This window comes from Aquarana catesbeiana, linkage group LG03, assembly GCF_042186555.1.
Source record: "Aquarana catesbeiana isolate 2022-GZ linkage group LG03, ASM4218655v1, whole genome shotgun sequence".
NCBI classification, from domain to species: Eukaryota; Metazoa; Chordata; class Amphibia; order Anura; family Ranidae; genus Aquarana; species Aquarana catesbeiana.
The window spans coordinates 471,747,471-471,761,984 of record NC_133326.1 but is presented as its reverse complement, the minus strand read 5'-3'; the positions used below and the strand labels follow the sequence as shown (position 1 = coordinate 471,761,984).

At 38.9% G+C, this 14,514-nt stretch overlaps 1 protein-coding gene across 17 annotated transcripts in view; it reads right to left on the bottom strand.

Annotated features, from left to right (window-relative positions):
• LOC141132486 (protocadherin gamma-A4-like) overlaps window positions 1-14,514 on the bottom strand; it is a 489,967-nt gene that overhangs the window by 250,099 nt on the left and 225,354 nt on the right. Inside the window, exon 1 of one of the 17 annotated variants that reach the window (XM_073620926.1) lies at window positions 9,054-11,525. The exons of the other annotated variants lie outside the window; for them this stretch is intronic. Coding sequence (XP_073477027.1) covers window positions 9,054-11,465 — 2,412 coding nt within the window. The 5' untranslated portion in view covers window positions 11,466-11,525. Of the gene's footprint in view, window positions 1-9,053; window positions 11,526-14,514 lie in introns of those variants that run through there. 17 annotated transcript variants of the gene reach the window in all.

The following is a 14,514-nucleotide window of genomic DNA, read 5'->3' as shown; positions in this document are numbered from 1 at the left end:
AATACATGGACTTTTAAATACAATGCTGTGTGGATTTCTGTCTATGTGGATGATACATTTCTTGATTGGGATTTCACTTGCTATCCATAAGCTCAAATTGAGTGGAGGCACTAGCGCTTGTTAGAGATCCTGTCCTATTCACACAGATTATGAACACTCTGCTCCTAAATACTATACAGGTGGCGCCATCATACTCCAGTAGCCGTAGGGAGTGAAAAGAATACATTTGGAGGCACTGCTGAGATAAATATCTTGGATTAGGACACTTAGGAACAACCATGTCACTGTTATCAACAGAAGCTGTGAGGCAGTGGGCCCTGGAAGAAGGACATCCACCTAAAAGGACATTTGCTATTTCAAAGGTACCTATCACTGTAAGTGCCCATAGATTGCAGGAGGCACTAAATGCAACAAAACCTTGCAAATCTGCCGCTCTTGTGGATAAAAGAGAGGAAGCTGAGAATTATGAACTGTATACCCATTAACTCTGTCTCAGTGAGGTGGATTTAAATCCAGTTAAATGGTCCTTTTGCATATAGCCAAAAGGGGCTGAAGTAATTGGTTGTGCTTTAGTATTTCCAGTAATCGCACCTCCAGTAACTTGGAAGTTACCATCCCTGCCCGTAAAGTGGTAGCCATTGAATACAACTGCTTCATCAGGAGAAACTGTAATGTTGATTGCTACGGCCACAAGGCAGGAAACAAATATTGAGCATCTGCTGCTAAAAGTCACTGATGTCATTGTTCAGAATTTAGATTCTTATCGCAAAATGAAAGGCTTTTTCAGTAGAGCTACCTGTCCCCGCTGGTGAAGAAAATTTTGAGGTGTGGAAAGATTTTGCACAACAAGTGATAGAGGAATGGACCTGCTCAGAGGAAAAGAAAAAACAGTGCATCATGCAAAGTTTAGGACCACCAGCATCTATTATCATTAGAGCTTACAAGGACATGCATGTGAGTACCAGTGCTCAAGAATATATTGATGTTTTGACAGATGCTTATGGACTGCACTGTGCCCCTTATCAGATGCAGATTTTTCTGTGTTTGTGAGGAGGCTAGAAGTGCTTCTAGGGAGATTTCTCACTGAAAAGGTAATCTCTCCTATAGATGTTGACAAATTAAGGACTGCTCAAATAAAAAAGGGGCTACTGCCACATCAACCAATGTCACCAGTCCTAATGCCGCGTACACACGAGCGGACTTTACGGCAGACTTTGCCCGGCGGACTGGATTTCGTCAGACAATTCAATCGTGTGTGGGCTCCAGCGGACTTTGTTTTCTCAAAAGTTGGACGGACTTAGATTTGAAACATGTTTTAAATCAATCCGTCGAAATCGAGTCCGGTCGGAAAGTCCACTAGTCTGTATGCTAGTTCGACAGACAAAAAGCCACGTTAGGGCAGCTATTGGCTACTGGCTATGAACTTCCTTGTTTTAGTCCGGTCGTACGTCATCACGTACGAATTCGACGGACTTTGGTGGATTGTGTGTAGGCAAGTCCGTTCATTCAGAAAGTCCGTCGTAAAGTACGTCGAAAAGTCCGCCGGGCAAAGTCTGCCATAAAGTCTGCTCGTGTGTACACGGCATAAGAGTTTTGAGAGAGAGAAAATTTACTTTCACTGAAACTATGACTGAAGTAAAGAAACAGGAATTTGATATCCTTTTTAGTACCCCTTCTAAGAGCAAAGTTAAACAAAGTTCTTTGGTTGAGCACAAAAATCATACTGTTGCTAAAAACAACAAAGTGGAGAGACTCCCAGGCCATACAGTTCATTAGTGTCCACCGCTGCCAGGAATTCACAGTAAAGCTGGACATATGTACAAAAGAAAACAGGGAAAATCAATAAAACAAATGTTTACCAAACTACCTGGGGTAGGCCGCAGAGGTACTTTCAATTTGTTTGTTAATGATATACCCACTACTGCTCTGTTTGATACTGGTTCTCAGCTGACTATCATGTACAGGCCCTTCTATCAGAAACACTTAAACCACCTTCCTTTGCAACCTGTGGACACTATGCCTGTTTATGGTGTGAGAGAAAATTCTGTTTTTATGGATAGTTGTCTAAAAGTTAAGCTTTGAATTCCTGGTGTGATAGCTGATGAGGATCCCCCACTTAAAGTAATTGCTTAAGTGAGCCCTCCACCTGGTGGTAATGAGTAAGCTCCTATGATTGTGGGTTCCAATGTTGAAGCTGTTGAGGCTGCTTTCATACGGTTTCTTCAGCCCCAACAGGGAACCCCCCTACCTTCACTGCCTGTTGCTCCAGAGCTTCAAAATATCTGCCAAACCTTTGCTCCCGATAATTCTGGAGGGTGTGTGGGAAATCCATGGCATCCCACAGAGCTTCCAGCTGGGGGAGTGAGAGTGTTGCGGGTTTATGTGTAAACTTCACCAAGTGCAAACGGTAGCTTTTTCCTGCTAGAGACTGATACAAAAGAGGCTGCAAAGGATGGCTGGGAGATAGCACCAGAAAGGAAAGACTATTGTTTAAAATGTCCAAGAATGGATGTTGTTACTGCTCTGAACATTACCACATGCCAAGCCTGGCAAGAGGTAGCCTATTGTTACCCAGTGGAAACCATTAGCTCCTACCCTGCCAAGGTCGAGGAGAAAGAACCCAAATTAGACTTTCACCTGAATAATACTAATAGTCTTGCAGAGCACAAACAAGCACTAGGAGAGCAGCTAATAGAATACAATGATGTTTTCTCTACTGATGACATGGATGTTAGGTGTGCTATAAAGTATTCAGCACAGTATTTGACTAACGGATAGCACCCCATTTAGAGAAAGACCCAGGCGTATACCTCGTAAAGATCTGGATCATGTTCGAGAGTGCTTGCTTGAAAGATCAAAACATCATTGTTGAGTCTAAAAGTCATCACATGCATCCCCAATAGTGGTGGTCAGAAAGAAAAATGGTGGATTACGAATATGTGTTGATTATAGGACTCTAAGTCGACGAATGGTTCCAGGTCAATACACGCTACCTCGCATTGAGGAAGCTCTTAAAGCCCTGCAAGGCAGCAAATGGTTCACAGTAATGGGCTTAAGATTTGGTTATTACCAAGTACCAATGAGTGAGGAAGATCAAGAAAAGACAGCTTTTATTTGCCCCTGGGGTTTCTCCAGTTTGCTTGCATGCCTCAGGGCATTAGTGATGCACCTGCAACTTTCCAGTGTCTAATGGATCGGACACTGGGAGACCTTTGTCCCACTCAATGTATTGTCTACCTAGATGGTATAATTGTTTTTGGCTCCACTCTGGAGGAGCCTAACCAGAGACTGTTTAAAGTGCTAGATCATTTAAGGAAAGAAGGTCTGAAGCTCTCCCTGGACAAATGTAAGTTTTCTTGCTCTTCAGTAAACTTTGTGGGTCACATCATATCTGCAGAAGGAGTAGAAACTGATCCTGCTAAAGTAGAGGCTGTGGTAACCTGGCCCCATCCAACAAATCTGACAAAACTGAGGTCCTTCTTGGGGTTTTGTGGCTATTATCGCAGCTTCATTAGAGGCTATTCCAAGACTGCTTAATGACTTGCTCAAAGAAATCCCTGACATTGACACAACCAGCAAAACTCCTTTCAGTGATAGGTGGATTTCTGCTTGTGAGGACGCTTTTCTACAACTTATGAAAAGTCTTATGCTGTATAAAGGGAAAGCTTGACGGAAAGTCTGACCATGTGTATGCTCCATTGAACATTTGTTGTCGGACTTTCCACCAACAAATGTTGGTTAGCAGGTTCTCAAATTTTCCGCCAACTAATTTTTGTTGTTGGACTTTCCGATTGTGTGTGCACAAGTCCGTCGCACAAAAGTCCATGCATGCTTAGAATCAAGTACCACCAGGAAGCGCTTGGTCTTATAAAACTAGTGTCTGTAATGGAGATATCACATGACTATTGAACTTCCTTTTTATTAACTCGCCGTACGTCCAATTCACTGTCAAGTACAAGCTATGGTCCAAAAATATTGGGGCTGATGCTCTCTCTAGGAGACCTGGGTTGCCAGTGAACTTAAGAAAATGAATGGGAGGAAGTACCTGGGTCTGTTGTGGCTGCCTACTGTGCTACAGCTGCTGTACAAGGAAACAATGTTGTTTTCTCTGACTTATGAGTTATTGACTCCTTGGGCGATGGTGAAGAGTGTATCCTAAACAAGTATTGCTGGCCCATCACTTTAGGTGTACCAGAAAACTTCCAAAGAAAAACTTCCAGAGAAAAACTCTACCTGAGCAGGGTACCTACTATCTTAAGGAATTGGATAAACTCAAAATAATTGATGGACTTTTATACAGGGTACATTTGTTACATGATCATCCTGGAAGGAGACAGCTATTGCTCCCTCAAGTCTATGGAAAATCTGTTTTGACAAGTTTGCATGACCAACATGGACATCTAGGAGTTGAAAAAACCTATGGACTACTCCAAGACGGTTTCTTTTGGCCACAAATGAGGGAATCTGTTGTGGACTATTGCTGCTATTGTATGAGATGCCTGCAACGGAAAACTCTGCCTACTCGAGCTGCTCCTATGGAACACTTGAAAAATTCTGGTCCAATGGATTAAGTCTGCATGGACTTTTTGTGTATTGACAATGACAGCAGTGGTGTGGGAAATGTTTTGATTGTGACTGATCACTATACTCGATATGCTCAAGCCTATCCCACCAAAGAACAAAAAGCAGTAAATGTGGCAAAAATGTTGTGGGAGAAGTTTTTTGTTTATTATGGATTGCCAAATCGACTTTGCTCTGACCAGGGGAAGGGCTTTGAAAGCCGCCTAGATAAAAAGCTGTTAACATTGCTTCACATCGACAAGAGCCACACCACACCTTATCATCCAGAGGGTGATGCTCTCCCTGAAAGTTTCAATCACACCTTGTTGAACATGCTGGGTACCCTCTCTAATGGAGCTAATCAAACCTGGAGCCGACATGTTGGAGCTATGGTACATGCCTACAATTGTGCCAGACATGAATCAACTGGTTTCTCTCCTTTTTTTCTCATGTTTGGGAGAGAAGCCCATCTCCCTATTGACATTCAGTTGGGTATGTCTACTGATGGAATGGAACAAAAGAATCACTACCAGTATGTGACAGGACAGGGTTTAAAAGAGGCCTATCGAATGGCTGAGGAAAATGCTGAAAAAATTAATGCTGCCAATAAAAGGCGTTTTGATGCCAAAGTTTGTTACAAAGACTTACAACCTGGTGATAAAGTGCTTCTCTGCAATTTGGGACCCTCAGTCAACCATAAATTAGCTAATCGCTGGAGAAATGAGTTGTTTGAAGTTATAGAAAAACTGACTAGAATTCCAGTCTCCAGGATTCAAAGACCTGAGGGTCGGATCAAAGCCTGGCATAAGAATCACTTGCTTTCATAACCACAAATTGCTACTGCTAATGAGGAGCCACAATCTGATATTGCTACAGATTCTAATGATGTGCCTTGTTCAGACAGTGGAGACCAGAGTGATGACAGTGACTGGTTTACACCTCCACCAGAGTCTCCTGTACAGGTTCCTTCACCTATTACTGATGGGAGCCTCCCCCAGAGGGAAGGTTTGAACCCAGCTACTCCTGTTTTTGAACCAACAGCCCAAAACTTTGTACCTACAGTTCCATGGATGGTTGGAGCAGCAAGTTTTCCCACTAATGCTGTCCCAGAGTTATCTGGACTAATGCCTGAGGGCTTGAGGAGAGGAGATTGTGTTTGATGACCTCCACCAATGTTTACTTATGACACCATGGGAAGACCCTGCTATGCTGTACAGAACTATGTACAACCTCATGTTCTGATGGACATGATTGCAGCTCTTTCTAGACTGGTTAGCATGAGGCCTATTTGTTACTAACCATATTTTCTTTTCAGCTAATCTCTGTAATAGATTGCTTCTGGAGAAGTGGTCTGCAGAAGGCGACAATGATGTTAACTTTTGCTATGTTTTGTTGTTATTTTATGTGTATATCCTTGCTGGGTCGGAAGGATTTTCAGCAGGGGAAGAATGTAGTGATGTGATCATTTCTTTGCACATTTTTCAAGTATATACTCCTGTTATGCAGTGTTTGTTTTGCCCTTTTCCAATATGGCTGCTATGCTCTCTCTCTGCATTAAAGATGAGATCATTAAGAAGAGCAGAGGCATGGCAAGGATTCTTGGGTAAGTTTGGGGAGGAGAGAACACATGTTGGAGAGAACACATGTTGGAGAGAGCACATGTTGGAGAGAGAACAGTGGATTCCTGCTGAGAGAGAACAGACTGTAAATTCTGCAGCCTTCCCTCACTGAGGCATGTATAGAGACTATTAATGATTTCATGTACCTGTTTGGAAAATACCTTATGTTGGATGATTCACTGAATGTTATTTCTTCAATACATGGACTTTCAAATACAATGGTGTGTGGATTACTGTCTATGTAGATAATACATTTCTCGATTGGGATCTCACTTGCTATTCACAAGCCCCAATTGAGTGGAGGCACTAGCGCTTGTTAGCGATCCTGTCCTGATCACACAGATTATAAACACACAGCATGAAAACTGATACATAATCTGTAAAAATCAACCAATTTGCTAAATAAATGGAATGCTTTTTTTAAGTGGTGGCAAGATTAACAATCCTTAATAACAAAAGTACACTGATGTGTGCTTGCCTCCCAACATTCTGACATGAGAAAGAGTGAGAGCTTTTAGTATAAAGTATGCAGTAAAAGGACACACCTCTGCCATGCCACTACTTTCGCATAATAGGAAAAAACTGATATGTAGATAATGTTTGCTTAATGCCACAAACTCTTTTTTTCATCACTAGATTTCCTTTATACAGTTTTTTCAAAACAACAAATGCATTTTTTAAAGGTATGCTTTTCATTGAACTTTTCGCTTGGCAGTACAGAAACACATGTCAATTCCATAAGAATATGTACAGCAGTGCAAACATAACTACAGCTAAGAATACTTGCAATATCAAATTTAACCATACATCACTTTCACTCACACACACTAACACTTTGGACTGAAGCTTTAGTGTACAATAACACTTTTGGTAGTTAAATTTTAATTTTTTTATTAATGGTCTATACATCAGATCTAAAAGAGGGACAACTGAGGAGGAAAGAGGAACAATGGTATTTGGTTGCATAAATGGACAGTCCATCCAAATGTGGGACAGTTGGGATCTGTGAGGCGGATATTGTTTGTATTTGCTTGTAATCTGGATGTCTTTAAATAAACAAAGTAAAGCAAAAAAAAAAAAAAAAAAAGAATAATTTTAAGCCACAATGTGATGGCAACCAGTGGGTAGTGAGGCCACAGTATAATTTGCTAAGAGTCAGCACTGATCATAACTTTTGTGTTTCAGCACTGAAAATTAAAACCATATAACATTATAAGAATTTATCAGCTATGAAAATACATGGTAAACAATTGCACATATATTTAATGCAAATTTAAGGCTATATACTAGGGGTGCCAACCAATATTAGAGAGGAAGCATGTCTTCAGTCATCCTTTCAATGATTTTTCAACTGTAATATGTGGTCTCCAGTAAGCTCTTGTTAAACAAGTGGCTAAAGTAAACCTAAACTGCTGTTCTAGTGTGGTCACTCCTCTTCCTCAGCACATCATAATTTGATAAGTCTGAATCAGGACAAAAAGCTTTACAATGTCATAATGCAATGATTTATTCAGGTTAAGCTATTATATCAATCAGCATAGCGCAGCAGAGGGGTGGAAACAGACACATGCTTTGATCAGTGGGCTAAAGGTTACCAATTCTTCCTTTAAACCTTAAAGTGGTTGTAAAGTCTTGTTTATTTTTCTATAAAAATAACAAACATGTTATACTTACCTGCTCTGTTGCAGCTGATTTTCACAGAGCAGCCCAGATCCTCCTCTTCTCTGGTCCCTGTTCTGTGCTCCTGGCCCCTCCCTCCTACTGAGTGCCCCCACAGCAAGCAGCTTGCTATGGGGGCACCCGAACCGAGTCACAGCTCCAGGTGTCCATTCAGACACGGAGCCCCAAACCCCCCCCGGCTAGCTGACTTTGACTTTGTCTCTGCCAATCAGGAGGGAGAGTCCCGGACAGGTAAGACACTCATGGACATTGCCAGATAGAGATGAGGCTCAGGTAAGTATTAGGGGGGCTGAGGAGGTTTTTTATTTTAATACATAGAATGCATTAAGATAAAAAAAAAACCTTCTGACTTCACAAGCACTTTAAGGTGAGAGTAAGTACGTGTTAACTTGTTTTATTTGACACCCCACAGTGTAGTGATGGTGAGCTAAAACAATGTTCATTTTTTCTTTTTTCCATGAAAATTGGTTTTAATAAATTGATATTCCAACACAGTTCTAGAGTTCAGTAGAAATGTAACATTACATTTGCACTGAACTCATTAAATCATACACCAGAAAAAGAAATACAGATAGCATGGCATGGACCTAAAACAAGGAATACATTCATGCAGTTGAACGATACATAAGGTGCTTATAGGCAGTTGGACACTGCAGAAGGTGCTAAATTATCAAATACTGTAAAACAAATGCTAACTGCATTTTCACAAACCAAGTTCAAACCCAAACTTTTATTCTACTACTGACATTTTCCAGTATAGTTTTCAATCTATCTGCTTAAAGGTAACACATAGCGTTCACACTTGAGACAACCTTAGAAACTATAAAAGCCAAGAAAGATCGCACAATCCCAACCAAAATTTAAATACAAAGCGTTTCTAGGCATACATCAACCAAGGAGTGTATTGCATGATAAGCACAAGCCAAACTGACAGAATATGAAAAGTCAATCAAGCAAATGTAGTGTAGAAACTGATAATTTTTTGAGCAATGAGACACTCTGTTATCAAAGTACACATAGCAAGCTACATAGATATGGAAATATTGTATATTGTAAAACAGTTCTAGAATCAAGGATTCTAGGATGATAGTTACATTTGAACTTAGAGAAATAAACAATAGCATTGTTTTGAAAAGTATCTATATTTTAATATCTTTACCATTACTAATATTTGAAGAGTTGTTGTATACTCACCTGTATGGCACTGTTTAAAGACACGCCCTTTTCACTTTCATTTCTAAGTCCTGAATCATCAGCATCAATTAGATTTTCTACAGGCACTTCTTGTTTAGATTTTACATAAGTAAAGTCATTGCCACATGAGTCCAAAGCGACACAAACATTGTAGGAGTAGGGAAGGGTTAAGTTTCCATCGCTGTACATAGAGAGTATTCTGGGATCGACTGTTGGATAAAAATTTGTACTTAGAGGTCCAAGATATGGTGTAGGTTTTGGTTGCTTGCATTTTGAAATGAAGACTAACATTACAGTAATAATAAATAAAAATGAAATGATGGCTAACGCAATTACTAAATACAATTGCAGATTGGTTTGAGGATCTTCATTGATCTGATTGATTATTTTAGGAGCCACCTGTTGGAAGTTATCTGCAATAACAAGATTTAAAGTGACTGTAGCTGAGAGAGAGGGGTCTCCATTGTCCTTCACCATAACCACAATCTTGTGTTTCAGTACATCTTTTTCCTGAAAAGAACGTAATGTCCTGATTTCTCCTGTATGTTCATTGATGGTGAAATAAGACGGTTCTGACATTTGTATAAAATGATAAGACAACCAAGAATTGTGGCCAACATCTGCATCCACTGCAACCACTTTTGTTATTAAAGATCCTGGTTCTGAGGTAAAAGGGACCATCTCAAACACAGCTGATCCTCCACTTTCTGGATATGGATACAAGATCTTTGGTTCATTGTCATTGTGATCCACTATTCGGATTATCAATGTTGAATTGCTGCTAAGTGATGGAGCACCACAGTCTCTGGCATTAACTTGTATTATAAACTCCTTTTGCTTTTCATAGTCAAATGATCTCTGAGCATAGAGGACTCCATTCTCCCCATTGACAGAAAAATAAGAGGGTACTGGAAATTCTTCACTGTAAATGGAATATACAATTTTAGCATTTTCTCCATAATCTGCATCTGAGGCTTGAACTCTGTATATAGAGGATCCAGGTAGATTATTCTCTGGTAAATAAACAACATAAGGGGCTTTCATAAAAACTGGTGGGTTGTCATTGACATCTGAAATCTCCAGTCTGATAATTCTTCTATTGGAAAGAGGAGGAGACCCTCTGTCACTTGCTAACACTGTAATGTTGTAAATAGATACTTTCTCTCTGTCTAAATTACTCATAGTAACAATTCTGTAATAGCTATCAGATGATGATATCAGGCTGAAAGGTGTTTCCTCTAAAATGCTACAATCAACTTGTCCATTTTCCTCTGAATCTTTATCATGAATTTCAACAAGAGCTATCATCGTTCCAGGTGCAGAATCCTCAGTAATGGGTGAGGATAATGAGGTGATTGATATCTCTGGAGCATTGTCATTCTCATCCATCACGTCTATCAAAACCTTAGAATGAGAAACTAGTCCTCCACCATCCTTAGCCTGAACAGAAAGTTCATAATTCCTTGTCTTCTCAAAATCCAGTTCTTTGTTTATTTTAATGTCACCACTTCTAGAATTAATTCTGAAAAGGCCGGAGGGATGGATGTGTCCTGATGTTTTGCTAAAGGAAAAATTGATTTGCCCATTTGTTCCAGCATCTTTGTCGGTTGCATTTACAGTGATCACAGTAGTATTTACTGGAATATTTTCATTTACACTAACTTTGTAAACCTCATGGGAAAATATTGGGAAATTATCATTTACATCAATAACAATAATTTTTATTATAGCTGTTCCAGATCTCACAGGATTTCCTCCATCCAGAGCGGTTAAAATCAGTTCATGAATATTTTGTAATTCTTGATCCAGTGATTTCTCTAACACAAGCTCAGGAGATTGAAATCCATTGCTGCTAATCTTCTGACTTAGTGTAAAATGTGAATTGTCACTGAGTTTATATGTCTGTACTGAATTAATACCAATATCCAGATCCTCTGCATTTTGTAATGCAAATCTTGTTCCTGGTGATGTTAGTTCAATTGTTTCTATAGTGAAAGCCTCAGGATAAAACACTGGAGGATTGTCATTAATATCCTGAATTTCTATTTTCACTTTGTAAATATTAAAAGGATTTTCAACCACAGCATCAAAAGTTAGGAAACAGGTAACTTCTGCCCCACACAGAGCTTCTCTGTCTATCTTGTCCTTCACATAGAGATTTCCATTATCTACATTCACATAAAAATATTTTTCTGAGTCTCGTGACACAATTCTTAGCTTTCTAGATGAGAGGTGTTTAATATCTAATCCAAGATCATCTGCAATATTTGCTATAACAGAGTCTTTTCTCCTTTCTTCAGCAATGGAATAATTAATCTGACCAGAGACTGATTTACACAGGCAGAAAAATAAGAAGGGAAATAATACTTGCCATCTCAGTCCTTTATTTGTCTTTGGCCTCATCTGATCCATTCTCACATATGCAATCGTCCACCAAATATTTTTTATATAATTTGAATCCAGCAAGACAAATAGAAAACGCACTGTTCAATCCACTTATTAATGCAATGAGAAAATAACCAGCACCTTTCTGCCGAGAGAATCCACAAATGGCTGTGCCTCATCCTGCAGAACTGCAATGTGTGAATGATGAAAATACCAGTGGATCTCCAGTTCTGTATTTTCTGCTTATTGGTCAAACAGCGGCGCTCTGAGGTGTAATTGAGGAACTGCAATGCTAACATTTTGTTCAGTAAATGTTATATTAAGTATATTTTAAATGTTTTAATTTTAGCATAACTAAATATCATTCTGAATATTTTTCACATATTAATTACATATATTGTATTGTAAAACTGTCTGATTTATCTGAATGAAATGCTTATGTATTAAATAAGGAGTTTATGCTCAGTAATATATCCAGTTTGTAATTTCCCAATAATAGGTGATTTATGGGGTCAGACAAATGTCAAGAATTTCCTAATGTATGTATTGAAAATATTAACAAGAAATTGTGCCTATGATTTAATTCATATTAATAAACTACAAAATACAGAAACTTTCAAACTGTTTCAAAATAATACCTTCCAAAAGGAGAAATGACTTGTGGGTAATGTCATATTATTTATATAAATTTCCAAACCAGTTTTACCTAAAGTCTACCTTTTAATCTTTTTTACTGTAATGAAGCCAGTCATTTGCTGTATCACATGTGGACCATGTTGACCATACAATTAGCCCTATTCTGATGTGGCTCAATGGTTCAAACACCCAGCAGGTGGGGCATTCACTTACAAGCCTGGCATATGAAAATTACATTATCCAGAAGGCCCATTGCTTCTGGAGACAGTTATCTGCATACAATTACCAGGAAATATTGCCTAAAGTCTCTTTAATTTTAACTGCTACTATAGTGGATGCTTTCCAAGCATAAACACTTCAAAAACCAATACCTAATCTTCTGTACAAAATTTGCTAAGTTTTTAAATAAGTAGAATTCTACTGAAAGTGATGGCATGATTAACAATCCTTAATAACAAAAAGTACACTGGTGTGTGCATACCTCCCAACATTCAGACATGAGAGAAAAAAGGGACACCCTTTAGTACAAAGTATGCAGTAAAAAGGCACACCACTGCCATGCCTTGTGATAGCAACCAATGGGTAGTGAGGCTACAGTATAATGTGCTAAGGGTTTGTTAATTAATAAAGAACACAGCAATGCACATTAATGCTCCTATGGCATTTATGACATGCTTTTGATGTGTTTTTGTTGTGTTTATGAAGAATTGAAAACACTTCAAGAATGCTTGATAAATGCTTATGGAATGCATTTCTAGTGGGAAGTGCTTAATGGGGAAGTGATGTAGAGAAAACAATCTACTTTGAGGCGTGTTTATGTTGTGGTGTGATAGAAGACATTTTTGTAAATTCTCTGCCAGATGGCACTTGACATTTGACTTGATGAAGCTCAAAATGATCATGGAAAGAATGGCCCAGTGGAAAAAGGGTAGGGTGTTGCATTTAATATTGGGTGCATTTCATAGTCTCGCAGAGAATTTCCAAGGGGCATTTCCATAATCTTTACCACAAATAACAGGCGTACCCCCAAAAGTTCTTTGATTACACTTGCATGAAGGTGTCCACATTTGATGCCCTTCTAAGGTCCGACTGATGAGAGCCACAACTTATATGTGTCACCCAAGGACCATCTCCTTTTAACTTTGCAGTAAGTCATGACTATCTATAATACTGTATATATAAATATATATTTATATATGTAATATTATGCAGTGCTCCGTTACAATTATAGTATGTGTGATATAAATCAAAACAATCATAAACAATCTTACAATCAAATAAGTGCAAACTTGATACCAATAAGAACTGTCACCCTCATAAAGTACACAATCCAGTCTTTAAAAACAAAACCAGTGGAAACCTAATATCAATAGTGACTGACCCCCTCAGAAATTATACAGTCCGACCAATGAAGTAAAAAACGAGTCCCACTATCAACTGTTCTTGTGATTCCTAAACTCCCTAAAATGGGATTCAATACTCCATTGATCACTTCACATACCCTTGTGCCCATCAGATGTGCTCTTACCTCCCATGGTGGACCTCAATGTTTTTAAACAGAGGTCTAGTATAGCTCTCGTTTATAGGCAGCTTCCATATAGAATTGGTCTGTCCTAGTTCTCGATTGATTCTCAGTGCATTCTGGGATAATGGAGCCTTCACTGACTTTCCTCCAGTGCCCAGCTTATACTTCATAACTGCTTCACTAACACACCATGAATGCTCTAGGTGCTGTTAGGGTACAGTTATACAACATTACCATTGAAATCAACGGAGGCAGTTAACAAGCCTCATGAAAGTGATATGCTGCCTTATTTTTAAAACAACATAACACTGTCTGAACAGCACTGTGTGGTGCCATTGTAATATTCATGGCAGGAGTTGATGGGCGGTGATGAGGCTTTAAAAATGCTGATTAAATGTTGCATAAACACATATATTTTTGATACATGTGCGAACAAGCCCTAAGGGTCAGCATTAAACATTACTTTTGTGTTTCTGCGCTGAAATTATAAGTATTGATCAACTGTATAAATAATTGTAAAACAATTGAACATATGTTCAATGCAAACAAAAGGTCCTATGCTAGAGGTGCCAGCCCGGAGTAGAGACGAAGTATCCTATCCATGAAATTTCAAAACCTGCTGGAAAATGTGATCTTCATTAAACTCAGGTTAAATAAATGGCTAAAGAAAACTTAAAGTTATGCTCCTGTGTGGTCATTCCTCTTCCTCAGCACATCGTACTTTCATAAGTCAAAAACCATAGTTCAGCAGAGGGGTGGAAGTAGACACACTTATTTTGAATAACCAGTTATAGGTTTCCAATCCTTCCTTTGAGGTGAAAGTAAGTAAATCTGTTAACTTGTTTTATTCAACACCTCACAGTGTGGTAAGGTAAAACCATGTTCATTATTTTTCTTTTCCACAAAACATTGTAT